The following is a 24,858-nucleotide window of genomic DNA, read 5'->3' as shown; positions in this document are numbered from 1 at the left end:
ATGAGCGCGTGCAAGGCAAAGAACGAAGGGAGGAGGTCGACGGTCGCGCGATGCAAGGAGATGACTGACGATGACGACTGAGATCGATCGACGATGGAGGAGGCAGCGGTCGTCGATGATGGCGGAAATCAATGGTGGCGAAATTCCAACAGTTGGTCGCAGCGTGGTTGACGGCAGAGGCGTCCAACAGTGGCGATGGCGGTCGAACAACAGCGACAGTTGCAACAACTAAAAAACCCTAGCCAAGATGATAAAGAATAATAGTTATAGATCCAACGAGTGTGATCTATCAAATGTTGTTACGGTTTGATCTTACGGTTTAAATATCAGTTGTTATAATTTTAGATTAAAAATAAATCACGATGAAATCATCAAACACATAAATAAATATAAAAAATTTAATTAAAAATTTATAAAAAAAATATTACTAAACAAATATTAAAAATAATAAAATATTAAATATTTATTTATAAAATTAAAACCCATCTATAAATATATATAACAAATTATATGCTGATATAATAAGACAAAGAGCATATTTTTTTCTAAATTAAATCTTAATTAAAATTAAATTTACCATTCTAATTACAATGAAATTTAAAATGAATTTGAATTTCATTTGAATTTTAAGTCACAGTTGTGACATGTGTAATACCAAAATTCAATAAAACCAATATAATTAAAAAAGTAAAAATTTACAGACTGATTCCGTTTGATTATAAGTTTGGATTAATCTAGAAGCGGAAGGATGGGTAGCTAATTAAAATAAACCCGTTGAATACAATTAATTAATTAATTAATTTCAATAACAGTGACATCCACTCCACAGACAAAGCCATCATGGAAAAATGCAGTTGGATCCACGCAATGGGGACTCAGGGGGCTTGCCCACTTGATGTTTTTCAAATAGACTACCAGAAAAGAAAGGAAAAGTAAAAGCAGGCAAGAGCAAAAGGTCATGTGGGGGCGAAGGCAAAAATCCCAACTTTAACCAATCGTATATGTATCTTCAAAAAGCCCAAAACAATCTGTCTGTTGATGGATTCTTCGTATCAACCATTCCATTGTAATTGGGAACCAGTTAAAGAAAGAAAGATCATTACAGGGACACTCAAATCATGCCACATCCAATCCACTTAAAAAGGATGCTTTTCTACAAATACCCACCAAATCAAAATCAAAATCAAAATCAACAAAGTTGCAAAAACCAAGAGGCAAGATCAAAACTGCCTTTGATACAGATCAATCGCCACCCCCGCCTCTTCTCTCTCTCTCTCTCTCTCTCTCTCTCTCTCTCAGGGATACCCACACATGATTTCGCTTTTCATCTGCCGAATCTTTTTATTATTATTATTATTATTGGGTCTTGGAGAAGAGGTCATGGAGAAGAACCGAGCTATGATTTTCTTAGGTTAGTTGATTGATTGATTGATTGGCTCTGTTGTTGCGTTATTAAGGGATCTTAATCATGCCACGGCAACTGTGCCTCTCTGCACAGCTTTACTGGGACTGGATGGCTTCTTGGTGGATTCAGCCGGCTTTGATTGCCTGGGGGCTCTCTTGGAAGAAGAAGAGAGCTTCTTCAAACTCCTTTCTTTGGCCTCATCTATCTCTATCTGTTCTTGCCTGCACTCCTGGCTACAAAATGGTGTGTTCCCCCTGCAAACCCAACACAAATCTTCAGTACCCACATCGGGAATCCAATCAAATCGCACTAATCTCTGATCAAACAGATCAAAATCCAATTAGCACTAAAACCCATCTACGAAAATCCAACAGCTTTTTGAGAAACAAAGGGTTGATATCTTGGGTAAAAATTATCTTAAAATTTTGCTCTAGATTAGTTCTGTAACACTTGGTGCGAAATAAAACAAACAAAACATAGAAATAAGTTCTGTTGATATCATCGATGGGATAAGAGAGATCCAGAAGGGAAGCGGGAAGCAAACCAAAGCTAACCTGTACATAAAGATATCATTGTTCTGGCCCAGAGGCTTTTCGCAAAGGAAACAAGCCTCAAGAAAATGGGACTTCTGGTGGTTGTAATCTTCCCACCCGGCGTAAGATGGTACTGCTGGTCTCATCTTCTCTCTCTGGTATTGTAAAACTTGGTACTCTTCTTGCTATACCCCGATGCTTCGCTAAAATGAGCCTGGCTTGGGGGCGGGGGAAGGGTGAGAGTGAGAGAGAGAGACGGAGGCGTAAGCGATGGGCACAAGGTAGCACTGGTTTTATACATTCAGGAGGGGACCATGGGCCAGAACCCAGAAGTGGAGTGAGAAATCAGGTACAGCAAGGACCAGCGAAGATTGGTGGTTCCCATCAATCAGGTCCCTCCAAGTGTCTGACTCGGGTAGTTTACTTGGGTAAGGAATGGATGTCATTGGCTGGAAGGGTCGAGACCACATGCCTTTGACGGTCCATGAAGGCGTAGAAAATTGCCCAAGGGCTCTTTTTAAACCAGTTTAAAGGGAAACCAGAGGTGGAATCCGGGGGCTGAAGTTCATGCACCCATTGCAGACCAAAAGTTACTCTATTCAGTTCTTAATGCTGTTTTTGGCATTTGGCCCCCCTTGTTTAGTTTATTTTTCTAATGGGCCCCCATGCTTACCGTATTGTATTGTTTTAGGTGGGGCTTCAATTTTGGCCGTGTATGTATATATATTTTTTATTATTTATTTTTTCTCCCCACATGCAACTCTACAAAGGCCTGAGAAAGCAATTTATTGAGATCCCTTATTAGCACTTAGTTCTTGTTTGGATGGAGATTATTTATTTTCTCCATAAATTTATTAAAGAAAAATGATATACTTGGTGAATTGTGATCTAAGTCCTTTTATTTCATTAATGGATTAGATAATTCAAAATTACGAGAGAAGCCAAAAATTAAATTCAAACTAATCTAATTTTAATTAAGTCGAGTTAATTTAATTTTATTCTATCAATAATTTGATTTTAAATCTAAAATTATAGATATTAATCAAATTTATATATAGCCTGACAAACCCAACAATTTGAAGTGGTCCCCAAATCGCAGTAGAGTCCCGTCCACCCGAAGAAGATCCTTCCTCACCGTAATTCCGCCTTCCCAGGATGGGCACCACCGTAAAACCGCCTGCACAAATGACGACTTCTCTAGAAGCCCTTTTCCCTACCTCAGCATCGCAGCCGACTAGGAGTGGGCCCCGCCGCCGAGCACGAACGCCACTAAAAGACACGGGCAGGCGGGACCCACCCCCCGACTTAAGGCCATACGGCCCGGTTCCCGGGGGCCTTTGTCTTTCCTGCCCGTGAATCTCGGGCAGCTGCCACCATCCAACGCCATTCGTCTGTTTCGTTGCGGTTGATGTGGACACGTGCATCCCCGTCACAGTAACAGCGAAACACCTAATAATTGCCCGCAGCGATACGTGGCCTTCGCTGGGCGAATGGTGGCGTGTTCTCGTTCTACGTCGCCGCCTCCGAGAGGCCAGTGGATGGACGGCCGAGATCGAGCTAAGTGAGGGTGCATCAATTATTGGTGAACCGAGGTTCGTGCGATCACACGGGGGATTGTCTGGAATTGGTGCCCCTGCTGTGCTGCATTGATGGACATGACTCGGCAGCATCTCATCGTTTTTCTATCTTACCTTATGATGTAACCAAAAATAATTGAGGAAGTATAGCTTAAATATATATATTTTATTATTATTGTTTTATGGGTTATTTCAATGAATTCATTATCTAAAATCTAACCTGAATTTAATTGAATTATTATTAAGCCAACTGAATTGAATTTATTGTGATCGAGTGAGTTATGGGTTTAAAATTAGAAGATGATGTAACATGATTCTCAAAGCTTATTATAAAGTCTGAACCAATGAGTTGAGAGGTGGCCAGTTGCTCAATTATTAAAATATAAACTTCTAATTAAGTAGTAGTTTTAAGCGGGAGTGAGGTGAGGGGAATGCCATGTTGCCGTTAAGCCCAACATTGCTAATTAATAAATAAATAAATAAATAGGCGCACACACCACACCAGTTGTCACTACTAGACAAGGACCATATTACAAAGCAGAAACAATAAATAAGCAAATGATCTGCAATATATTCACAGATATTATAATTGATTACTGATTAATAGATACGAAAATCTACTAAAGGAGTTCATAATGCAAGATTTTCACTATCACGTCAGGGAGTTCAACTTGTGATTTTTATTTTATTTTTTTTATATATAAAAGTTGTAAATGGTGGTAAAGAAATGTTAATTAATTCCATGCCCTACTACTACTACTACTACTACTATTATTATTATTATAAGCAAAGTACAATTATGATTGAGAACTTGTGCCAACCCCATAAACACAGCCTTTTTAAAGTTTTAATCAATGGGAATTTCACGAGACTAGAGTATTTGTTTAAAATAATATGCGTATTTTCACTTTAAAGCTTGCCATATTATTATAGATATCCCAAATAGATGGAAGGAGACTGGATTTATAATAATTTTATTAAAATAATATTACTTTAATCAAATACTCACTACACACTCCATGAAAATTAAAAATATATATTACTTTCATAATACAACTTTATTATTATTTTATAAAAAAATATCTTTACAACCCCACTCAAATTCATTCGTAACTCTCCTACCACAAAGGAGTATCATTGGTTCCAGAGATTCACCCTCGATCTCCGCTTTTAAGACTTTACTATTATTCGTTGCTAAAGAATAATAAGAAAGAAAAAACAAGTTAGTTCATGGTATTATCTTCCACTGATTTCATCTTCACATTAAACAAAATATTTAGCAAAGTGAACTTTTACAATCATGAAAGAACTTCTCATCAGCATCGGGGGCGGGGTGTTCGCGACGATATCACAATCAAGTCCAAAATAAGGAATCTCTCACAACTATCCCATCTCCATACCCAACAAATTCCAAATATTAGAACTTCAGTTATTTTTATTATTTCATATTCAACAGGCAATCACAGCAAGTTCCAATTTTCCACAAAGAGAGTGCGCCCTCAGAAGTAGGGTGCTTTTATTTCTAAAGAATTTACTTTTAACTATCCTTCCGAGCATTCTCCGCATAAAAAAATATAGCAAGGAAATAACCCAAAGCAATTTGTGTCATGAAATGAATTTTGAAGCGCAAATGGGGGTTATATCCAGTGTGATTAATTATTGGATCAAGGGGGCAAAGAGACTGGGTACCGTTAGCCCGAGAGAGCAGAGTTGAGAGCGCTGTGCACGTCCACTCCAATTTGGGCTTCAGCTTTGTCCAAATCTGTTGTGGCTGAGCTCAGTTTATGGGTGAATTCTGCGAGACCTTTCTGGACTAGGCTTGCATCGATTTGATCAACCGGAACGGCTTCAACGGAAATTATGTCTGCATAAGAATTTGCATGGATAAACGCAAATCCGCTGCTAACAAAGTACTTGTTTACTTCATTCCCTTCGTGCACTGACATGAGCCCCGGTTTCAGCTCAGCAATTGTTGCTACATGTCCAGGAAGAACACCCATCTGCCCAGTTGTGGCTGGAATTATGATCATATCAACCTGCAAGGCCGTCCATCCAAAAGTAAGATGCACATGACAATCATCATTTCTCAGTTGCCTCCAAATAAAGTCACTGCTTCCATAGAATGCATGCTTATACCAACTGATATATTATTATGTTAATTTGGGCTTGGGCAGTAGAACAACCCAGGTTACTACATGCTTGCTTGCATTCACACAAATTACGGGTTGAGAAAAGAAACTGGCTTTTATGATGTGCCACTTCTCTTCCACTAGCATTCCTCACAGAAATTTGGTGCTGAGTGGTATTAGAAAATATAACATCCAATGCAAGCAAAATCTACTTGGGATCTATATCAAAAATTGAAAATAAATCTCATGGCACCCTATCTTTAGGCGTACTCAATTCTCCAACCATGCAACCTTTTCCTTTTTTGGGTTCGCCTTATAAATACTCAGATAACCTGTTCTTCCTCTCCCCAATAGAGGAACCCAAGCTAACCGCCTTTTAGTTAATATATACAATTTCCACATTATCAGTGGACGTATCTATTATAAGTGGCAATGTAAGAAACAACTAAAACACAAATGTCTCACATGAAACTACCCTTATTGCAGGAAACAAAAATATAAAAAGATCTCCTTCAATTACAACATATTCATATTTCATAAGCTAATAATGCCAAACAAACTTGGTTATTGGAAGTTTAATCCAATAGTAAGACAAATGTCTCACATTTCATCTTGCACGCAAACAACATAATCCTTTCTCTAAACTTAGCAAACAAAGAAACAGAATTATTTTTCTTATTCTACGAAGAACACTGTTTCAATACGTTTTAACAGTGAATATATCATATATCAAAATTGGTATAACAGTTAAAAAGGCAGCACATATAGAGAAAAATAAAAACCACAAGATTCTGAGACCAAAAAAAGAGGAAAGTGACAGAACCCCATCAATAAACGAATAAAGGTTTCCAGTCCTTCAAAAGCTTTAGAATTGCAACCTTGCTAAGTACTCAAAAAAACACGAAGAAGAGTTATGCGCCACACCTACCTTCGCCACTGCCTAGGACAGCTATGACCCAGCATGACATCAAGTCTGCCACTAGAGCAGGCAGTACCCAGCCCATCCTAGACAAAGAATACATGAAGCTCCAAACTTCTCATGCCACTCAACAATGAAGGAAAGTGATGATAAATTGATTTTGTAGTTTTTCTGGCAAAAGTAACACCAATCCAGAATAATCTTCCTTCTTAAAATTGTCCACTATCTAAATAGCCTCCAACGATGTTGTTCACACAAAGAAAAAATGATGCATTGGCTGATTCATTAATATTGAAGGAGCACATCTGTTACGTATCATTTCACAACCTAATAGGGGCAAATAATATTGAATGAACACATCTACATCAAGGTTCTGCACTAAGTCTATACTTATTTGCTTTAGTAATGAATGAACTCACTAAACACATTGACATGGTGTATGCTATTTGCAGATGACATAGTGTTGGTGGATGAAACAAAAGAAAGAGTGAACACTAAACTTGAGTTATGGATAAACAATTTAGAATCTAAGGGATTTAAATTAAATAGAAGAAAAACATAATATATGGAATGTAAACTTAGTAAGAATGCAAAAGTGGAGGATGTTATAATAAAATTGAAAGACCAAATCTTACAAAGAAAATACTATTTTCGATATTTGGGATCAGTGATTAAAAAATATAGAGAAATTCACGAGAATGTCACGCATAGAATTAAGGCAAGTTGGCTTAAATGGAGAAATGCATCGGGGGTGTTATGTGATGGTAAAATCCTATTAAAACTGAAAAGAAAATTTTATAGGACAGTTATAAGACCAGTCTTGTTGTATGGCTCAGAATGTTTGGTAGTCAAATACCAGCATGAGCAAAAGACGAGCGTAGCGGAAATGAGGATGCTAAGATGAATGTGTGGCCATACAAGAAAAGATAAAATTAGAAATGAGGTTATTCGTAATAAGGTAGGAGTAGTGCTAATCGAGGAGAAGATGAGAGAGACTAGACTAAGATGGTTTGATCATGTGAGAAGGAAACCAAGAGACGTTCCTGTGAGGAGAGTTGATGAAATGGAACAATTAGTCAAAAATAGAGGTAGAGGCAGACCCAAGAAGATTTTGGGAGAGACATTAAAGTTTGATATGAATAGTATGACTCTAAATGAAGATATGACAAAAGACAGAAATATATAGAAGTCTAGAATTCATGTAGCCGACCCCACGTAGTAGAATAAAGGCTGGATATGTTGTTGTTGTTGTTGTTGTTGTTGTACGCCTTTCATGAATGGGAGAAAGTATGCACTAGTCACTTTCTCCAATATTTACTGCTCATAGAGTAAACAGAATGCAAACACAACCACATACATGAAGGCAGACATGATAAAGCAATGGGGAAAAGACTAAGGACACCAAAAAAAAGCTTGCTTTATTCTTATATTATCATCCCACAGGAAAAATGGGCATCCCCAAGGCACAAGGCTCTAAGCTTTGAAAGGAGAGGGGGGGGGGGGGGGTCATATTCAGTAAGTTATACATAAAAAATAAAGAAAAGTAAGAAGCCAAAAAAGTTGGCATACATACAATCTTCAAATGTCAACTAACACCAAATGCTCTGAAAAAAAAAAAAATCATGCAGATCCTACTTTATAGCTTGGATGGAAGTATTCATTTATAGTAAGCATCAACCAGAATAAGACATCAATTTCAGATTCCATGCTTCATAATTTACTGCCAATAAATTAGATCATACATCAATATTTAATTCAAGGTCACTCAAAAAGCACTGAAAGGAAATCTTAATGGCATCATCAAAACCGCCTGAGTATATTAACAATTTATTTTGCAGTCTTCTAACTCACAGATATAAAAAATGGTGATTGCACTTTATGCATGATCAAACCAATTATTAAGAAACACAAGGGAGATGAGGAGGAAAAATAGACATGTGGGAGAGGGGGGAAAGTAGGATGCCTTGAGGTCGCTAATGATGTGTGTATTTTGAATTAACTAAAAAACTACTTAATCTTTTTACTATGTTTTGTGCAAAGGCCAGCAGAATAGGAAGAAAAATCAAAAGTTTGGTTTGTTCACCATGTCAGTTACCTATAAAGTATATGTGATAGACAGCTGCCAACTTCCTACGCTAGTAAAGTCTTCTGATAGTTATACCAGATGTTTAAGATCAAATTTCACCACATGACTGATTGGACTCATAGAGCAATGAAAAGGATACATTTAAGGTGGTTAATGAGGTGGATTTGGGAATTAGTTAACTCTTTGAAAAGCTTGCCAAACAAAGAAGTACAATTTCAAACTGTATCAAACCATGTAAGGTGAGGAGAGGCACTATGAGATGACCAAAACAGCTGGATTCTCAGCATGCTTCAAGATTCACAACTTGATATTTAATATCAAAGCCATCATTTGTATCAAAGACCAACAAAGAAACATCAGTAACATGAATTCCGATATATCAGCCGCTATCTTCTATAGTGATCGTCTGGTAGGCTGGGGAGCTTCGGGAAAAAAGGAGAGGTCCAGGAAAGGAATAAAATGGCAGCTCGAGCAAGGAAAATTCCCTGCAGGTATCTCATCTAATAAGCTGTCACGAACTGAATAAAATAACTTCCTGAGAACCAGAGCTCAACTGGAAGCAAGCAGCAGCAACTCTATGGAATCCCTCGTAACAGAGGACATTGCACAACCAGGAGGTCATTGAGGGCATTTTTGAATTCTTCCACCTCAAGTCTGGAATTACAAGAGAGCAAGGCCTTTAGCTATCTCTTCCCTCTCTGAAGGTGTTGCATGCTCTTCCTCGTACTTATTCTAAGGTGTTTATAGAATATGAAGGACTACCTCCATTTAGAAAATTAACCGCCTGATAACCTTGTAAACCAATTCTAAACCCTTAATGTCAGGTCTTATAAATACCATCATTTCAAAAGAATCAAATAGAAAAACAAGTGCAAGAAATTGTAGATAATGGCTTCATACAACCAAGTAATAGGCCTTATTCTTCTCTAGTTTTGTTGGTGAAAAGAAAGATGGCACTTGGAGATTTTAGGTAGATTGTCGAAACCATTAAAGATGATAACTTTTCTTAGTTGGACTTCAAAGCTGGTTACCAGCAAATTAGAGTTCAGAGAGGGATACACGAGATGGCCTTCAGGACACACCAAGGTCATTAGAAATTCTTGGTGATGTCTTTTTGGCTAACTAGTGCACTTGCCTTTTAGGCCGTGAGGCTGATGTTAAAAATTCCTACATTCTCCTTAGATCTCTAGAAAGCAACTAAGAATGTTATTGGTGAACAAGTAAAATAGGGTCCGTGAGAAGCCAGCATTCACTATATTGTCATTAATGAAGTAAGAATAGAGATCCAAATCTATTTAATTGGATAATATACAGAAAGGAGCTTCCACACATTTGTCCTCAAAAGGTAAATAACTAGATTTAGCAATCCCATTACTGCTATTTTTGGAACTAAGGCCATCATCTAAGCAGACGCATATTGTCATTAGCCAAAACAACAAAAGGCAATGGCCTAGTGCACTGGACACTTTCACGTTAGGAGCATAAACGACAAACTGATAATAGCAAAATGAACCAAGTGAAGCCAACAATTGAAATAGTGGAAACAAACAACATTAAACCTAGCTCGAAAAAAATAACCATTAAACCTAAATGAAAAACCATATGGCAATGAAAGAACATTATAGTCCATTGGACAAAAGCAAACCTAGCTCAGACAAGATCGAAATGGGTCATAAACAGTAAAAAGAGCAAACCCTAAACAAAATCGATACAAATTTATTCAGTGCGAAAAAAAAAAATGTAGAAATGAACAGTAAGATTGACCTCTTTGGTAGAAAGCTCGGAGGCATAGGGAAGGACGAAGTTGACAGTGAGCTTAGACGGGATGGAAGAAGGCGTGGAGGGCCGGGGGCTCATGAAGGCGAGAGGGGTCTTCGGGGGGTCGATGTGGGGGACCACTTTCTTCCAAGCCTCCACGAACGTCTCGTCGGCTGCGGGGGCCGCCGGGAGGTCCGTGGAGAAGGGCCGAACCCTGGGGGGCACGGCGGATCGATGCAGAACGCGGGCGGCGGCCTGGCGGAGCATGGTGGCGGATGACTGGGGAGTGAGTTTGTTGGGATATGTCAAAAAGGGTTGGAAGAAAATGGTGATTCTCCGACAATTGCGATTTTTTTTTTTTTTTGGCTTCATTTATTTATTTATTTAAAAAATAATATCAGTATTATTAGTCATGTAATCTATTTTTATTAAAATCTATTTTTATTAAAAAAGATGATAAGTAGAATAAATAATAGTAGATGGTCTCTTGGCTGAATGAAGATAAGGAGATCATTCCCATTTTTTTCTTTTATACGATACTTTATTTAATAAAAATATGATACATAATCATAACAACGTCATCATTAATTATAATTTTTAATAATATCTTTTTAAAAAATATTCTTATTTATCTATTTATATATTTTATTTTAATTTTTATGAAATGAATGTTGCTCAAATCACAAAAAAATAGCATCTAAGATATATATGAAAAGATAAATATATTCTTTATTTGTAATGCGACTAAAACATACTTATTGTCTTACAATTTTGATTTTAATTATTTTGTATAATTGAGTAGTATAATTTGTTGTTAGATTATCAATAATCTCAACTATGGTAGATTACCTATTTTGTTAGATTATTTTGTCTAATTGATCAATTGTCTCTATTTAGATAAAATGGTAATTTCTCATGATTTATCTAATCATTTTAGTTTTGGTATTTAACATATTAATTAAAATTTATCTACAATATAACAAATATATTTTGAAATAAAAATCAATTTTTTATGATGAGATTATTTTTTAATTTTATATTTATTTGATTTGATTTCAGTTACAGGTATTTATCGCTTTGCTTTGCGTAGGCCAGACCTAACATGATGATTCGACCCAAACGTTCGAGACCTAATAAATCAGATTGAGCTCATTAAAGCAAGCTCAGATAGTGCTAAAGCTCATAGTCAAACATCGAGGTCAAGCAAGCTCCCGGTAGCACCTATAACTTTTTGGCATATTCAAACGTCCCCCCGCTATACTCTAGGCAAGTTTCCAGCGACCTTCATAGCTCGTCGCCTTAACTCGTTAGCTTGTATCGCAGAAGGGGCGCGTGTTGCGATATACCGACCAGCCACGAGATGCCATGATTGGACCCCTTAGGCCCATTCTCTCAACCCATTTCGTCGGCCTATGCCAGTCCCATCCTGGCTTTCTGGCAACAACATCATTACAGTCACATCCGAATCTCAAGATATCCCTCTCAGATCCCATCCGCATTAATGGAAGATCCCATTCTCATTAATGAAGGTCTTATCGGTACCTCCCCGCGGTAGAGAAACCCCCACCGGCTACTCCATCCCATCACCTTTACACGTATGGAGCAAACAATAAAGTTTTTGGGCTAACATATATATCAATCAGCCCTCTTAAGGCCCAGGGTATAGACTTTAGACAACGAATTAAAAAAGAACATCCAATATTTTTGCTTACTCGCTCACTAACTTGAGTTTCGGAATATCTTGTAGGGACGGGCCGTCCGCTCGACAAAACAAACCGGATACTTCATTATCTGTCTCTCGGATCCATTGTACAAGTGCGGGCTAACAAATCTCCGTCGATCAATTCCGAATATCGACAATTTCAAACATAAAAATTGAAATCCATTATTATTTTTAAGTATTTTGTTTCACATAAAATAATTAAAATTTTAATTCTATTAATATTATAAAAACTATAAATTAAAATTATTGGGCTCTCTGAATCTGAAAACATTATTATAATTTATGAAAATATATGAAACCAATTAAATCTAGCCTAAACCTATTTTAAACGGCAAATATCGGAGTGGCATTGTTGTGACGTGTCAAAAGTCGCCGACGTGGCTACAGAAGACAGGTCCCAAACCTCAAAAGCCCCAAACTGATCACTTCCGCACCAAACTCAAAACTCAAAACTCCATGGCCATGGCTGTCTCAAGGAAGCCAGAACACAAGATCCCCAACCCTACCAATTCCACATCGATTCCGCCGGCCGCCTGGCTGGCCCTGGTGGCTGCCGCCGTGAAGCTCCTCCTCTTCCCGGCCTACCGGAGCACCGACTTCGAGGTCCATCGCCACTGGCTGGCCCTCACCCACTCCCTCCCCCTCTCTCACTGGTACTCGGACCAGTCCTCCCCATGGACCCTCGACTACCCCCCTTTCTTTGCCCACTTCGAACTCTTCCTCTCCCACTTCGCCCGCCTCGTCGACCCCACCATCGTTCACCTCCGCCGCGGCCTCGACTTCTCCTCCCCTTCCCTCACCCTCTTCCACCGCCTCACCGTCGTCGCCTCCGATACCCTCCTCTTCTACGCCCTCCATCGATTTACGCGCAATTTAACACCGACAAAGCGGTTTCTGATCTGGGTCTTGGTCCTTTCAGCGCCGGGGCTGGTGATTGTGGACCACGTGCACTTTCAGTACAATGGGTTCTTGCTAGGGATCTTGATGCTCTCGCTGTCATGGTTGGAGGACGGGAGGGACTTGATGGGCGGGTTTGTGTTCGCCGTTTTGCTGTGCTTTAAGCACTTGTTTGCCGTGGCGGCGCCGGTTTATTTCGTGTATCTGTTGCGGCATTATTGCCGGGGAGGGCTGGGTAGAGGCCTCAGGCGGCTGGTGCTGATGGGGACGGTGGTTGTGGCTGTTTTCACGGCGGCGTATGGGCCGTTTGTGTATTATGGACAGGTAATTGAGTTTATAAAATTAGAAACCAGGTCGTATTAAGGTTAGAGTTGCTGCGATAATCCCTAACGATTGTTTATGACTTAAATCGTGCATTCACTGGTTTAGTAGTGACTTGCAGATCCAGCAAGTTCTTCGCCGCATGTTTCCTTTTGGTAGGGGGCTCTGCCATGCCTATTGGGCTCCAAATTTCTGGGTTTTCTATATACTCTTAGATAAAGGGCTCGCTTTTGTGTTTGCTAAACTGGGATTCAGCATCCAAGTGCCGACAGCTTCGTTTACTGGTGGACTAGTGGGGGATTCATCTCCTTTTGCTGTTCTGCCTAGGGTAATTATGTTCACTAAGTGTTGAAATTCATTCATCTACTATCAATTATTATGCATAAACCATTCCCAGTTTCATAACCAGTATCAGGACTTGCTCAAAAATCCCGAAAGTGTTTATTTTTTTGTTAGAACCCTTACTCATTTCATTTAAGTTGGTTCATGATGTAGGGGTTTGAGTTGGGTATTTAATATTTATAGGAAACTAGTAAGATCCTAAGAAATTTTAGCCTTGATAAGAGAGATATTCTTCTCTTGCTAATAAATTATTAAGTAATTTTATAAATACATGTCTAATCAAATTATGTTTTTATTAAACAAGACCCTGACTCTAATCCGCAGCATTTACTAAAATCATATAACCCGCCCTATACTTGTATTATGCACTTCCATATTTGCATTACTGGGCTTGGGTTTTGGTTAGAGCCCAGATTCCCAGGTCAAATTGCCATCCCCAGAGTTATGTCATATAAGTTTGATTCATGACTTTATTATCCATATATTTTTGCAATCCTACACTCTTAGTAGCTGAACTAACCAAAGGCTAATCTTGTATCTAAACTAATGGTGGCATTTCAGGTCACTCCCTTGACTACCTTTGTCTTGGTCCTGCTTGCACTGTTCCCTTGTCTTATTAAGACCTGGAGAGATCCTAAACCCAGGATGGTCACTAGATGGGTTGTGTATGCATATACATGTGGCTTTTTCTTTGGCTGGCATGTCCACGAGAAGGCATCTCTACATTTTGTGATCCCTCTTGCTATTGTTGCATTACAGAGCGTGGAGGATGCAAAGCATTACTTTTTGTTGTCAATAGGTACATCTCATACTGTGTTTTATCTCTCAAAAAGCTTATAAATTCAGCTTTAGGCTACAAAACTCATTTTGTATCTGTGTATGCATGCATGCGTGTGTGAGAGAGAGAGAGAAAGAGAGAGAAAGAGAGAGATGCATTTTGAAGCTCCCTTGCAAGGTGCATTATATTAATCTTGCTAAACCTTTCCTTCTTTTGTCCTTGTTTATACCTTTCTAGTATTTGTTAAGATGTGATTGATTGCCTTGATAAATGTCATTGTGATTGGTTGGTGTGTGGATAGTTAGAGAGTGCCTATGTTTGTGGCTCTTTTGGAACGTAACATTAGACATTAAGCAACCTTATGATTGCTAGAGACCGGAATGGAAAGGTTCAAGGCAATCTATTGGGAGAAGGAATGATAGTGGAGATTCTTTGAGGTTGTAAATCATTGACGAGGAGGGTTATGACCCTTTTTAGGCTGTAGTCCTCTGGTAAAAGCTGGCTTTTACCCCCAAGGTGGAAGCAACCTGTGACATGTGATTTGACCTCCTTGATTAATAGTATGGATGAAGAGATGACCTATGGATTAGCCACCTGCAAAGCTGCCTTCTTCAGCTAGCCTGGCCTGCAGCTCCAGACTCTGCAAGTAGATGGGCAAACACTTTGCTTTAAAGGCATTTTAACCCTTTCAAGGAGTGTCTTCATTTATCTTGTAATCTCTTGTTGATTGGCTAAGGTGATGGTCCACTCTGGGGGGCAGGAAACACTTTGACGAAAATAATGATCAGATTTGAGGATCCTAGTTAATAGTTCTGCATCCCCTTAGTTCTGGAAAAGGGATAGAATTGAGGTGGTGTATTTTATAGAGGAAATCTGGCACAGCAAGGTGATTGTTGTGGGAGGCTGAGTTTGTGAGTTTGTGCTATCTTTAGGAATATCCACATGATTGATTATTTCAGACCATGAGGACTTATAGTGGATAATCTCACTCATTTTACGATGATCAAGTAGCCCTACTTTTTAATTGAGATCATTTGGATGATTTGAATCCTTTGGAGATCAGAGGAGGGTTTTGTCCTAACTGGAGTGCCATTTCTTTATGATCAGCATGGTGCATTTAAAGAAAAGTAGTTTTTGATTCTTTGGTGATTGAGCAGTGGCCTGTATACAAGTTGGAGAATTAATTTCTGTTTTGTTTGGTTGACTTGTAGGAAAAATACTCAATTTTAGAATTGACTCTTCATTTTTGCGGGCTGCATGGACTTTACTGTTAGTCTTTAACTATATAGTTGATTTTTATTTTTGAATTCACCCCTTTTCAAAGGTGTCACCGGTCTGGTTCTTTTTGCTAACTATTTTACTTTTAACTAGAAAAAAATATAGAATGTGCTGGTTCAATTAATCTGTGAATTGATTGAAATGGATCTAAACTAGATAGGGTGACTCCTAGACCCTCATGGTGTCATGCCTGTGACTCTTTGAGTTGTTGGTGTCTCGGCAACTTGTTGGAGGGTTTGAGTCACTGATAGTGGGGGTAGGACAGGGGAAGAAAATAAAAATGAAATGGAAAATGTGAAAACACCTTCTTCTTGTTTTCATTTATAAAAAAATGTTTCTTGAAAGTTCTTAAAATTGTTAAGAACTAGAATCAATGTATACAACCCCACATAGTGGGATTAAGACTTTTTTAAAAGTTCTTAAAATTGTTAAGAACTAGAATCAACATATTCAACCCCACATAGTGGGATTAAAACTTGATGTATTATTATCTCTATTTCAGAGTTTGCCTCAAATTCTTTCTTTTGTAATATGTGCTCTTTGGTAATTAATTTTTTTGTTGGGATCCTATTCCTTTCTCCTTCTATTTCCCATGTTTTGCCCTTATTTTATTTTTATTTTATGATTCATATTAATACTAGATGTCTGTAATCCAATGTGTTTTCTCCAAAATTCTTCTTTGGATTCTTGGAAGCCTATTAATTGACCTCTGCATGTTCGTGCAATCACCCCCACCCCCAACACCCCCCCCCCCCCCCCCCCCCCCCCAAAAAAAAAAAAAAAAAAAAAAAAAAAAAAAAGAATTGGCAACCACCTTCATTTTGGAAAACCCCTGTTGGAATGCAAGGTGATTCTGGTGTCTGGGAAACATTCTAATGCTTCAGTTCTCTCTCAACTAGGGCCGTTACAATCATCAACTAATACTGTCCATTTCTAGGTCCATTCTGTAATAGGACAGTAAAAGTTTTGTTGTTAATCCTCAAGGATTGACATTGGTCTCATGGGTGGGCCACACACAAAAGAAATCAATAGGAATGTTGACTACTATGGCAGGTGTTTGGATTGATCAATTTGAAGTCGGGACATTTCTCATTCAAAATACAATGTTTTTCAAGATTGGCTGGATTTGGTTAGGCATGGAGCACATGTAGGGAAGAAAAATTTCCCCACTATAATGCAAAGTAGATTGTTTGAAAGACAGACATTCAAATTACTTGATTCACTTTGCATTTTCAAATAAATCAATCTGTTCTTTGCTGGAGAGCTGATCGAAACCCAAACCAGCTGTTATACTCATCCATGAACCTAAAGTTACTGGCGCTTGGCTATTCATTTGGATTAAAATGTCAGTTGAAATTTTATGTTTTTTAGCAACCAAATGGAAGACTAGGAATTATGCAGCATGATGCTAGAACTCATACATTGTTTTCATTCATATCGGATAATTTATTGGTTTTTGCAGTAATATTTTTAAATCAATTAATAATATGTATATATATGTGCATGTATGCATTTGCTAACTAAGTCAATTGATAATAGCAGATTATTAATTAAATGCTCAATTGCCTTAAATTAGAGTACTCATTTTTCACCTTCTCTTCCTTTAATTCTTTTAAAGTTACACCATCTTTACAGCAACAAATAAAAGGGGCAGTAGTTAGGTTCATGATTTCATTGTAGAATTGAGAATTTTGTCTTCCTGACCCAACCTTCCACCCCTATTCTCACAAATTCCTCTGTGCTTTCTTTACTGTGCAGTAGGACTCTGCTTCTACTCCTCTCTGGTTCTGTCCCACCAAGTTGTTTTTGGTTTTTACATTGCCATAAGTGATAATTAACTTTCTTGAGATGAACTGTGAAAATTGCCAATTTTTATAGGAAATTGTTATGTGGTGGTGGTGTTGGTGATGTGGGGCGCGAATTTGTGTTTTCCCTTGCAATTCAACTGCTAATTCATACCTTCCGTTTCTTCTGTGCAGTGTCCTCCTACTCTCTTTTCCCTCTTCTATTTGAGGCACAAGAGTACCCAATAAAAGTGCTGCTGTTGCTTTTGCATTCCACTCTTATGTGGTTTGGATTCTCATCACAATTCTCCCAGGCTCGATCAGCAAAAGCCAAAGCTCCTCAGCATAAGAAAGGCGATAATGTTGATTCAAAAGAAGCTTCAAGTATTGCCACTCAGAAAGGAGAGTTTGCCATTGGATGGTTGGGGAAGACTTACCTGTTTGGTGTTTTGGCAGTCGAAACCTGGACACAGCTTCTGCATCCAATCCTTCTAGGTAACAGGCTTCCCTTCCTACCTCTCATGATGATCTCTGTTTACTGCGCATTTGGAATGATGTACTCTTGGATTTGGCAACTAACACGGATCGTTAGGTCTTCTTGATCCATAGATTACTTGGAGCAAGTATCACATGGCACATCCAATGATAGATCCTTTAACACACACTGTATGGAAAAACGTTTGAACAACAATTCATTGTTTATTATATTGAATTTTGCTTAACATTAATTGAGAATTTGAGACAAAATCTGGGAATTCCTGGAAAGCTTTTAGTGTGATGAACTAACTATGTTGGCTGCTGAACACGAACTGTTTTACTTGGAATCTGTGTTTGACAAGAAACGACATAGTGTTCTGTGTATGTAGTCTTTTGGATCAATAGTAACCAGAGACAGTTGAAGAAGATACTCATTCACGTATGTTTCTACTTGAAAAGCTAGTTTAAACTTCATTGAAAAGCTCAACTCTTGTATCTCTGTTTTATGCTTTTGATAATTCAACATAAAAAGACTGTTGACTGACGAGCTAAATAAATATCCATCCATTCAATTCTTCTTTTTGGGACACTTTGGATCTCAAGTTAAGTAATTAGATACATGGTGGCACCCTCGTCTCTTTGTTGGGTGAAATGACAATGAATTGATGGCATAGAAGAACACTTCATATATCTTGCATTAAGTATGTCTTTTTTGGGGCGCAATGCAATGCATTAAGCATTATTATATGAAAATTTTTGGAATATGTTCCTATGCAAATATGAAATAACCCAAATTTTCATGCAAATTTCACTCCCCGATGAAAGAAAATGTCACTCTCACTCCAACTTTGACCATCATCAATCATTTCATGGTGTCTTCCATTCGGAACTGGGATTAGAGAATGAATTCACCTGTCTATGTGCATGTATATATTAAATACAGTTTAATACATAGTTTCACTTCTTTTCCATTTTCAATAAATATGGGTGGATAATGGCAGCATAATAGTAATATGATGATGGACGTGGTACTGGCGGGTGGAAAAGTCAGAGTAGAGAAGACAGTGTTTGGATAATAATAATGAAATGGAAGATTGAGGGTGGTGAGAGAGTAATGCCAGTAAAGTAGATTTTATGGGTGGATAATGTGGAGATCATGCTTCTGTCTTTGCATTACATTATTATTATTATTATTATTATTATGCAAGGGGGAAGGGGCTGCCTTCTTTACTCACATATATGTACAGTACACATCCATTTATTTGCATTAAATAAATTAAAATGAATTCTGACAATTCTGGTCACACCATCGTACAACGTCTTCTTCTGTGCACGTTGCCTTCCCAAGGGTAGGGGTAAAGGTCATTTTGTTGCCAGGGCTTAGGATCCAATTGTGTTACCCTTAACATTTTTCTTATTAATGTTCAAAACCTTAAATTCAGAGTATTACTAATTAATGACATTACACTTTTTCCTTGAGAAAAGAAGAAATATATATATATAAAAAAATATCTTAAATGTCACTTTGTATCGAATGAGTTTTTATAACGATTTGTGTTTTTTTTTTTTTTGGGTTGATTATTAGGCTCGATGACAAGATTAATTTAATTTAAGCAAATTAACTTGTGTTGCACTTAACTATCATTTAAGATATAAAACAATAATGATTTTTATATGTTTTTTTTTTTATTCTTTAAACTTAATTGGTGATAACAAAAAATGAGGTGAATAAAATTTATAACTTTTTTTTATAAATTATTAATAAAATACTTATAATTAGGTGAATATAAAAAAAAATTTGAAATAAGGTTACACAAATTAAAATAGAAAAGAAAATACTAAAAATAGAAAAGACAAACGAAACGAATGAGGCTCTAACATGAATTCCTTCAATAAATCCTGTGTGTCTGAGCAGTCATTCATTTCGCATTCAATTCTTCAACCCGCCGCTGTCGCCGTGCTCGTCTCTGCCATCTGCCTTCTTCCCCTCCATCCATCCATCCAACTCCAAACTCCTCTTCCCTTATGATTTGAGGTGATGTTTATAGATAATAGAGATCGATGCTCCTTGGCATTTTGTTTATTAGCATTTCACAGGCACGGGGGGTAGATTGGATGGTGTCCAAATGAGTAGTTTTGTCTTAATGGTGAGATTTTAAATTATTAAAAAATAATAAAACTAAATTATGGAAATCTGAATGAATGAAAGGTAAAGGAATCTAATAACAATGGGAGGGAGGAGATTGAGATTGTTTTAAAAAGAAACAAATCCATGCCCGTAAATAAACGATGAAGGTTAAGTAAGTAAAAATAAATAAATAAATAAAAAGTCCTTTATTTTAAATATATATAAATTAAAATTTTAAAATTTTCCTAATTACAGGCTCTCTGGCTCACGGCACCATGACCATTACACGGTCAGTCCCTACTCCTCTCTACGTCTACGCCAAGGGCCTCTCACGTGCCTTTCATGCCCTCTGCGTCACGATGGGCTATAGCTGCTGCGCTTTGCTTTAGCCGCCGATCACTTAAATAACCCACAGCCACCCTTTAACTCCCACCTCCCCCCCCGCCCCCCCCCTCTCTCTCTCTCTCTCTCTCTCAAAAGTCAGAAGAAGAAGAAGAAGAAATTGATATACAGCGATGCCACGCGTATTGGCTTCTTCTGACGCACCACCGCCGCTTCTGACCGCCGTCGGAGGCACCTCGACCTTTACAACACCTACGCTGCCTCAGCTCCGCCAGGACGGAGGCAAGGAGCCCTCCTCCTCTGCCTCCTCCTCCATAGTCATAGTGATTATCATTGTCGCCTCCGCCATCATCGTTTCGGCCTCTATTTACTTCCTCCTCCGCTATTTCAGTCGCCACTGCCACCGCTCTCTCCGCTCGGTCTCCGTCACGGAAGATGTCGTGCCCTCGCGTCGTGATCCTTGTCTGTACGACCGGCGAGCGTCGCCGTCCGACGACTTGATAAATTCTCTTCCTCTATTCACTTTTGGTTCCGTCACCGGGAATATAACCGGCGGTGACTGCCCGGTCTGTTTATCCAAGTTCGAGAAGAACGATCGGCTGCGGTTATTGCCTCTGTGTTGCCACGCCTTCCATATGCAGTGCATTGACGCGTGGCTGTCGTCTAATCAGACCTGTCCACTGTGCCGGTCTACGGTACATCCGACGGAGGCCGATGTAATGAACAAAATCCTCTCATCTACTGATCATGAGCGTGGGAATAGTTTCCGGATAGAAATTGGAAGTGTGAGCCGCCGGAGAGAGGGATCGGATTCCGGTGACGGTCGGAGGTCGTATTCCATTGGCTCGTTTGAGTACATTGTCGACGACGGCTACGAATTGTCCGTGGGGTCAACACACCGGCGAGGTCCGTCCGACTGTACTTCTGTTGATAAGGAGTCTACCGGTGTGCCGGAACCGCCGGGAGAGAATTTAGCAGCCGAAGTCGGCGGACGGAGCTGGTTGAGAGAGTACGTGGATCGATTCGCGTCAATTTCCTCTCGCACTGTTTCATTTCGCAGCTCCGGCAGGTTTTTCACTGGCAGCAGTCGTCGCAGTGACTCTATAGTCGCCGTAGACGACTGCGAGACCAATCGGATTGGAGAAGAGATTAGCGAGTTGTTTCGGTGGTTCTCAGGGGTATGACTTGTAAATTCCGTTCCACTGTAGTGTCAATTCAGATCTTCGTAGTTAATTCCATCTTTTGCCGCATCCACTCCATCGTTAGGAGTGGATGTAGCAAAAAATGGAATGATTCGGTTTTCTTATTTCCATTCAATCATATACAGATTCTATATGTATGGGCGCTGAAGTGATTTAAATCTTTGTTGATGATTTTGTGTGCCTTTATTGATTTGCAAGGATGGAAACGACGAAGTAAATCCCAATTCCATTAGGTTGCAGTTTCTTAAAATCAATTTCATCTTTATATTTGTACAAAACAAATGGAAGATTTTTCCATTTTTATTCCATCATATATTTGTTAATGATTTTCGTGTGGGCTATGCGAGTTTAAGCCTTTTATCTAGGCATATCTTTGTTAATGATTTTGTAGCTTTTTTTTTTTATGCTCGATGACTTTTTGTTTCTTTTGTTGATGGAAAATGATCTCTGTAAAAATTGTTGTTTATACCATACTATCAAAATGATGTAAAAGTAATAATTTTATTATGATGAATCATTATTATATGATGATTAATAGTGAATCATATCATCCTGTATTACATATTTATCATTATTCTTTTTGATTCACTATTCCTGTTTTAGTTTGCTTTGTATTCACTGTTCCTGTTTAGGAATAGCTTCACTCTCTAAGCGAAGTACACTACTTGGAAAGAAGAAATTGCTCAATGCAAGGTGAAGGAAATATGTCACTCAAGCTGGCCAAATTTGTTGACCGGTAAGGGCACATTGCACACGCATAAGCAGACTAACAAGAGTAACTTTTGTGGTAATATTATTTTCAATCTGAAGTTAAACATGTTGGGCCTGTTAAAAGCTAAGCCAAATCCCTAGCAAACACCATGGTAGCTTTCTGTGTGTTGTGAACTCGAAGATCCAAATTCCAGTCCAAGCCTTGGGTCCAAGTATTGATTGACTTACCAGATAAGTTGGTAGGTTGTTCATTGCCGTCATTTATTGTACTGTTTAAAGGTGAGTATTATCATTTATAGTCTTCCAGCTAATGAGATGGCCCACAGCTAGATTTAATGTAAACAACCCAAACTAAATGTTGCCCCTCTTTTCCCTTCTATCTCTCTCTGTTTATAATTAGTACGAAAATGTTACACTAATTATGATATTTTTTTATCATACTTGTATATTAATATGTTATATATTTATATTAACATAATATAATACATTAGCCGTTATTTATAGTAGTTATAACAATAGTGCTTTGGGAAAGAGTTCGTTTGGTGTCAGTAAATGTCCATTGATATATGGTGACTTTACATTTTATATCAAGAATTTACTGAACCAGTTCGATCATGTTCTTAAAATTCTAGAGGTGGTTGAACCCTTTATTTAGCTCCCTCTGTGTCTTTAAAAATAATTTGGAATTTAGGCACTTCTCCTCTCCCTCTCTTGCCCCCAACAACCAAGAATGTCTTAACATGTGCTTCGAATTTTTCTGTCCCTTCATTAGGTCATATGTTGGTGGTCCACGCTTCAAAACCCACCCATTTTATTAAAATAAAAAAAATGAATACACAGCACTCCCCCTCAAGAAGCATGGATATATATATATATATATGTGGCTTCATTACCTTTGGATGTCACAAACCACATGTCTTCTTCACCTACACAACTTGGCCAACATTCTCATTTGAATACAGAATAAGCAGTAGTACATTAGGCGTAATTTTATATATAAAAAAAAAAAACCCAAAATGAGTTATAATTACAAGAATATGATAGTTATATCATTTTGGCAGTACAAACAACGATGTTGTTATAAAATTCCAATTGAGAAGGAGATAAAGCCCCCCCAAGTGTCCACACCAGCACCACTCACTCAGCTGTATTTCGGCTGAGTTGATGATTGCCGGCTTGAAAAGCCATGAGCTGGTAGTTTCTTTGAAAAGTGGGGGGGCAAGGAAAAGAAGATCAATAGAGAGCGATGGAATAGACACGAGAAGATTGATCCAAACACACCGCGGCAGCAGGAGCTTTTCTAAATTGTCTTTGCCGCTGGGCTTGACGTGGTCTACACGCCTAGCCTGTCCATTCTTCCTCCGTCTTTGCAGATTCCTTATTGTATTAAAGCGGATTATTAATGGTGCTCTTTGAAATATTTATTTATATATAAGTTTATATATTATGTGTTTAAATATTAAATAGGATCTTCCTAAAAGGAGAAATCTTGAATACAAAAATATCATTTGGGTATTCCGTTGTGTTGTGATTTATGTTGTTTTTAATACATAAATGTCATTAAAAACATCACAATTCAATTCAATTATATATTAGGGGGTAATTTTTTTCAGCTTTAGTGATGAGTGATTAGTGATGTTCATGAGTTTGGATGAACCCAAAAAACAAAATTGAACAAAATCAAACCAAGGAAATAAGGGTGTGTTTGATTGAAAAAAGATGGAGGAGAAAAATATTTTCTAATTCTATGGAAAATAATTCTCACCTCCCCTTAGTTTCAATTTTCTATGAAAAAATGGGTCAAAACATGTTTTAATGTGTTCTACCATGAAATTTTTCTATGAAAAATGTTAAATAATCAAACATGCAAGTATGAAATTTTTTTTCTTGATGTGATATTTTTTATGAAAAATAATTTCAATCAAATATACCTTTAAGTTCCATTGTTTAAAAAAACTTAGTTTGGTTCTTGTTGACATTGGGTTGAATCTAGCAATTTGATTAATAGAAAATTATTTTTTTAAAAAAATCTATTTTATAGAATTTTATTCACTTAGATCTGCTTATTTTGTTCAAGTAATTGTCTATTTTTTAAAAAAAAAATTATGTTAAAATAAATCTTAATATTTTGGTATGTTTTTTATGATAAATTGAGCGACAAATCACCATAACTTTGTTTTGATACGAGCACTTGCAAGAATAAACAGGGTTGATTCCCCTTCTATGACCTCTAAGGCTCAATTTACCATAATAAATGAACAACGAAGAATATTAACTATTTAGAGTTATTTGGTTTATCTATAGAAATTTCATACCTTTATATAGGCAAAAAAATTGAAATACTTGACCTCATCATTTTCAAGATTAATTCTTGGACTTGATGACATTGAGTTATGAGAAAAAAATTCATATCAGATAGAAATAAAGATGGATGGTATTTCCAGATCTAGATCCCTGAGTATAAGATG

The 24,858-nt window shown here is 37.8% G+C and overlaps 4 protein-coding genes across 4 annotated transcripts; 2 read left to right on the top strand and 2 right to left on the bottom strand.

The window, feature by feature from the left end:
• Window positions 1–1,004: 1,004 nt before the first annotated feature.
• LOC127801085 (FCS-Like Zinc finger 2) lies at window positions 1,005–2,211 on the bottom strand. Its single transcript, XM_052335933.1, has 2 exons — window positions 1,960–2,211; window positions 1,005–1,659 (listed from the first exon to the last, which is right to left on the bottom strand). The coding sequence occupies exons 1-2, from the start codon at window positions 2,082–2,084 to the stop codon at window positions 1,467–1,469; spliced, it is 318 nt and encodes a 105-aa protein (XP_052191893.1). The 5' UTR covers window positions 2,085–2,211; the 3' UTR covers window positions 1,005–1,466.
• Window positions 2,212–4,930: 2,719 nt separating this feature from the next.
• On the bottom strand, window positions 4,931–10,739 carry LOC127802805 (ATP synthase subunit delta', mitochondrial-like). The gene is made up of 2 exons (XM_052338836.1): window positions 10,414–10,739; window positions 4,931–5,551 (listed from the first exon to the last, which is right to left on the bottom strand). The coding sequence occupies exons 1-2, from the start codon at window positions 10,672–10,674 to the stop codon at window positions 5,207–5,209; spliced, it is 606 nt and encodes a 201-aa protein (XP_052194796.1). The 5' UTR covers window positions 10,675–10,739; the 3' UTR covers window positions 4,931–5,206.
• Window positions 10,740–12,559: 1,820 nt separating this feature from the next.
• On the top strand, window positions 12,560–18,548 carry LOC127801037 (probable dolichyl pyrophosphate Glc1Man9GlcNAc2 alpha-1,3-glucosyltransferase). The gene is made up of 4 exons (XM_052335831.1): window positions 12,560–13,351; window positions 13,470–13,676; window positions 14,252–14,489; window positions 17,726–18,548. The coding sequence occupies exons 1-4, from the start codon at window positions 12,587–12,589 to the stop codon at window positions 18,130–18,132; spliced, it is 1,617 nt and encodes a 538-aa protein (XP_052191791.1). The 5' UTR covers window positions 12,560–12,586; the 3' UTR covers window positions 18,133–18,548.
• Window positions 18,549–20,585: 2,037 nt separating this feature from the next.
• Window positions 20,586–22,059, top strand: LOC127801273 (E3 ubiquitin-protein ligase ATL4-like). The gene has a single exon (XM_052336215.1). The coding sequence runs from the start codon at window positions 20,651–20,653 to the stop codon at window positions 21,659–21,661; it is 1,011 nt and encodes a 336-aa protein (XP_052192175.1). The 5' UTR covers window positions 20,586–20,650; the 3' UTR covers window positions 21,662–22,059.
• Window positions 22,060–24,858: the final 2,799 nt, after the last annotated feature.

Source organism: Diospyros lotus, chromosome 5 (assembly GCF_014633365.1).
Source record: "Diospyros lotus cultivar Yz01 chromosome 5, ASM1463336v1, whole genome shotgun sequence".
NCBI classification, from domain to species: domain Eukaryota; kingdom Viridiplantae; phylum Streptophyta; class Magnoliopsida; order Ericales; family Ebenaceae; genus Diospyros; species Diospyros lotus.
The sequence above is the reverse complement of the archived record's forward strand: the minus strand, read 5'-3'. Positions and strand labels throughout refer to the sequence as shown.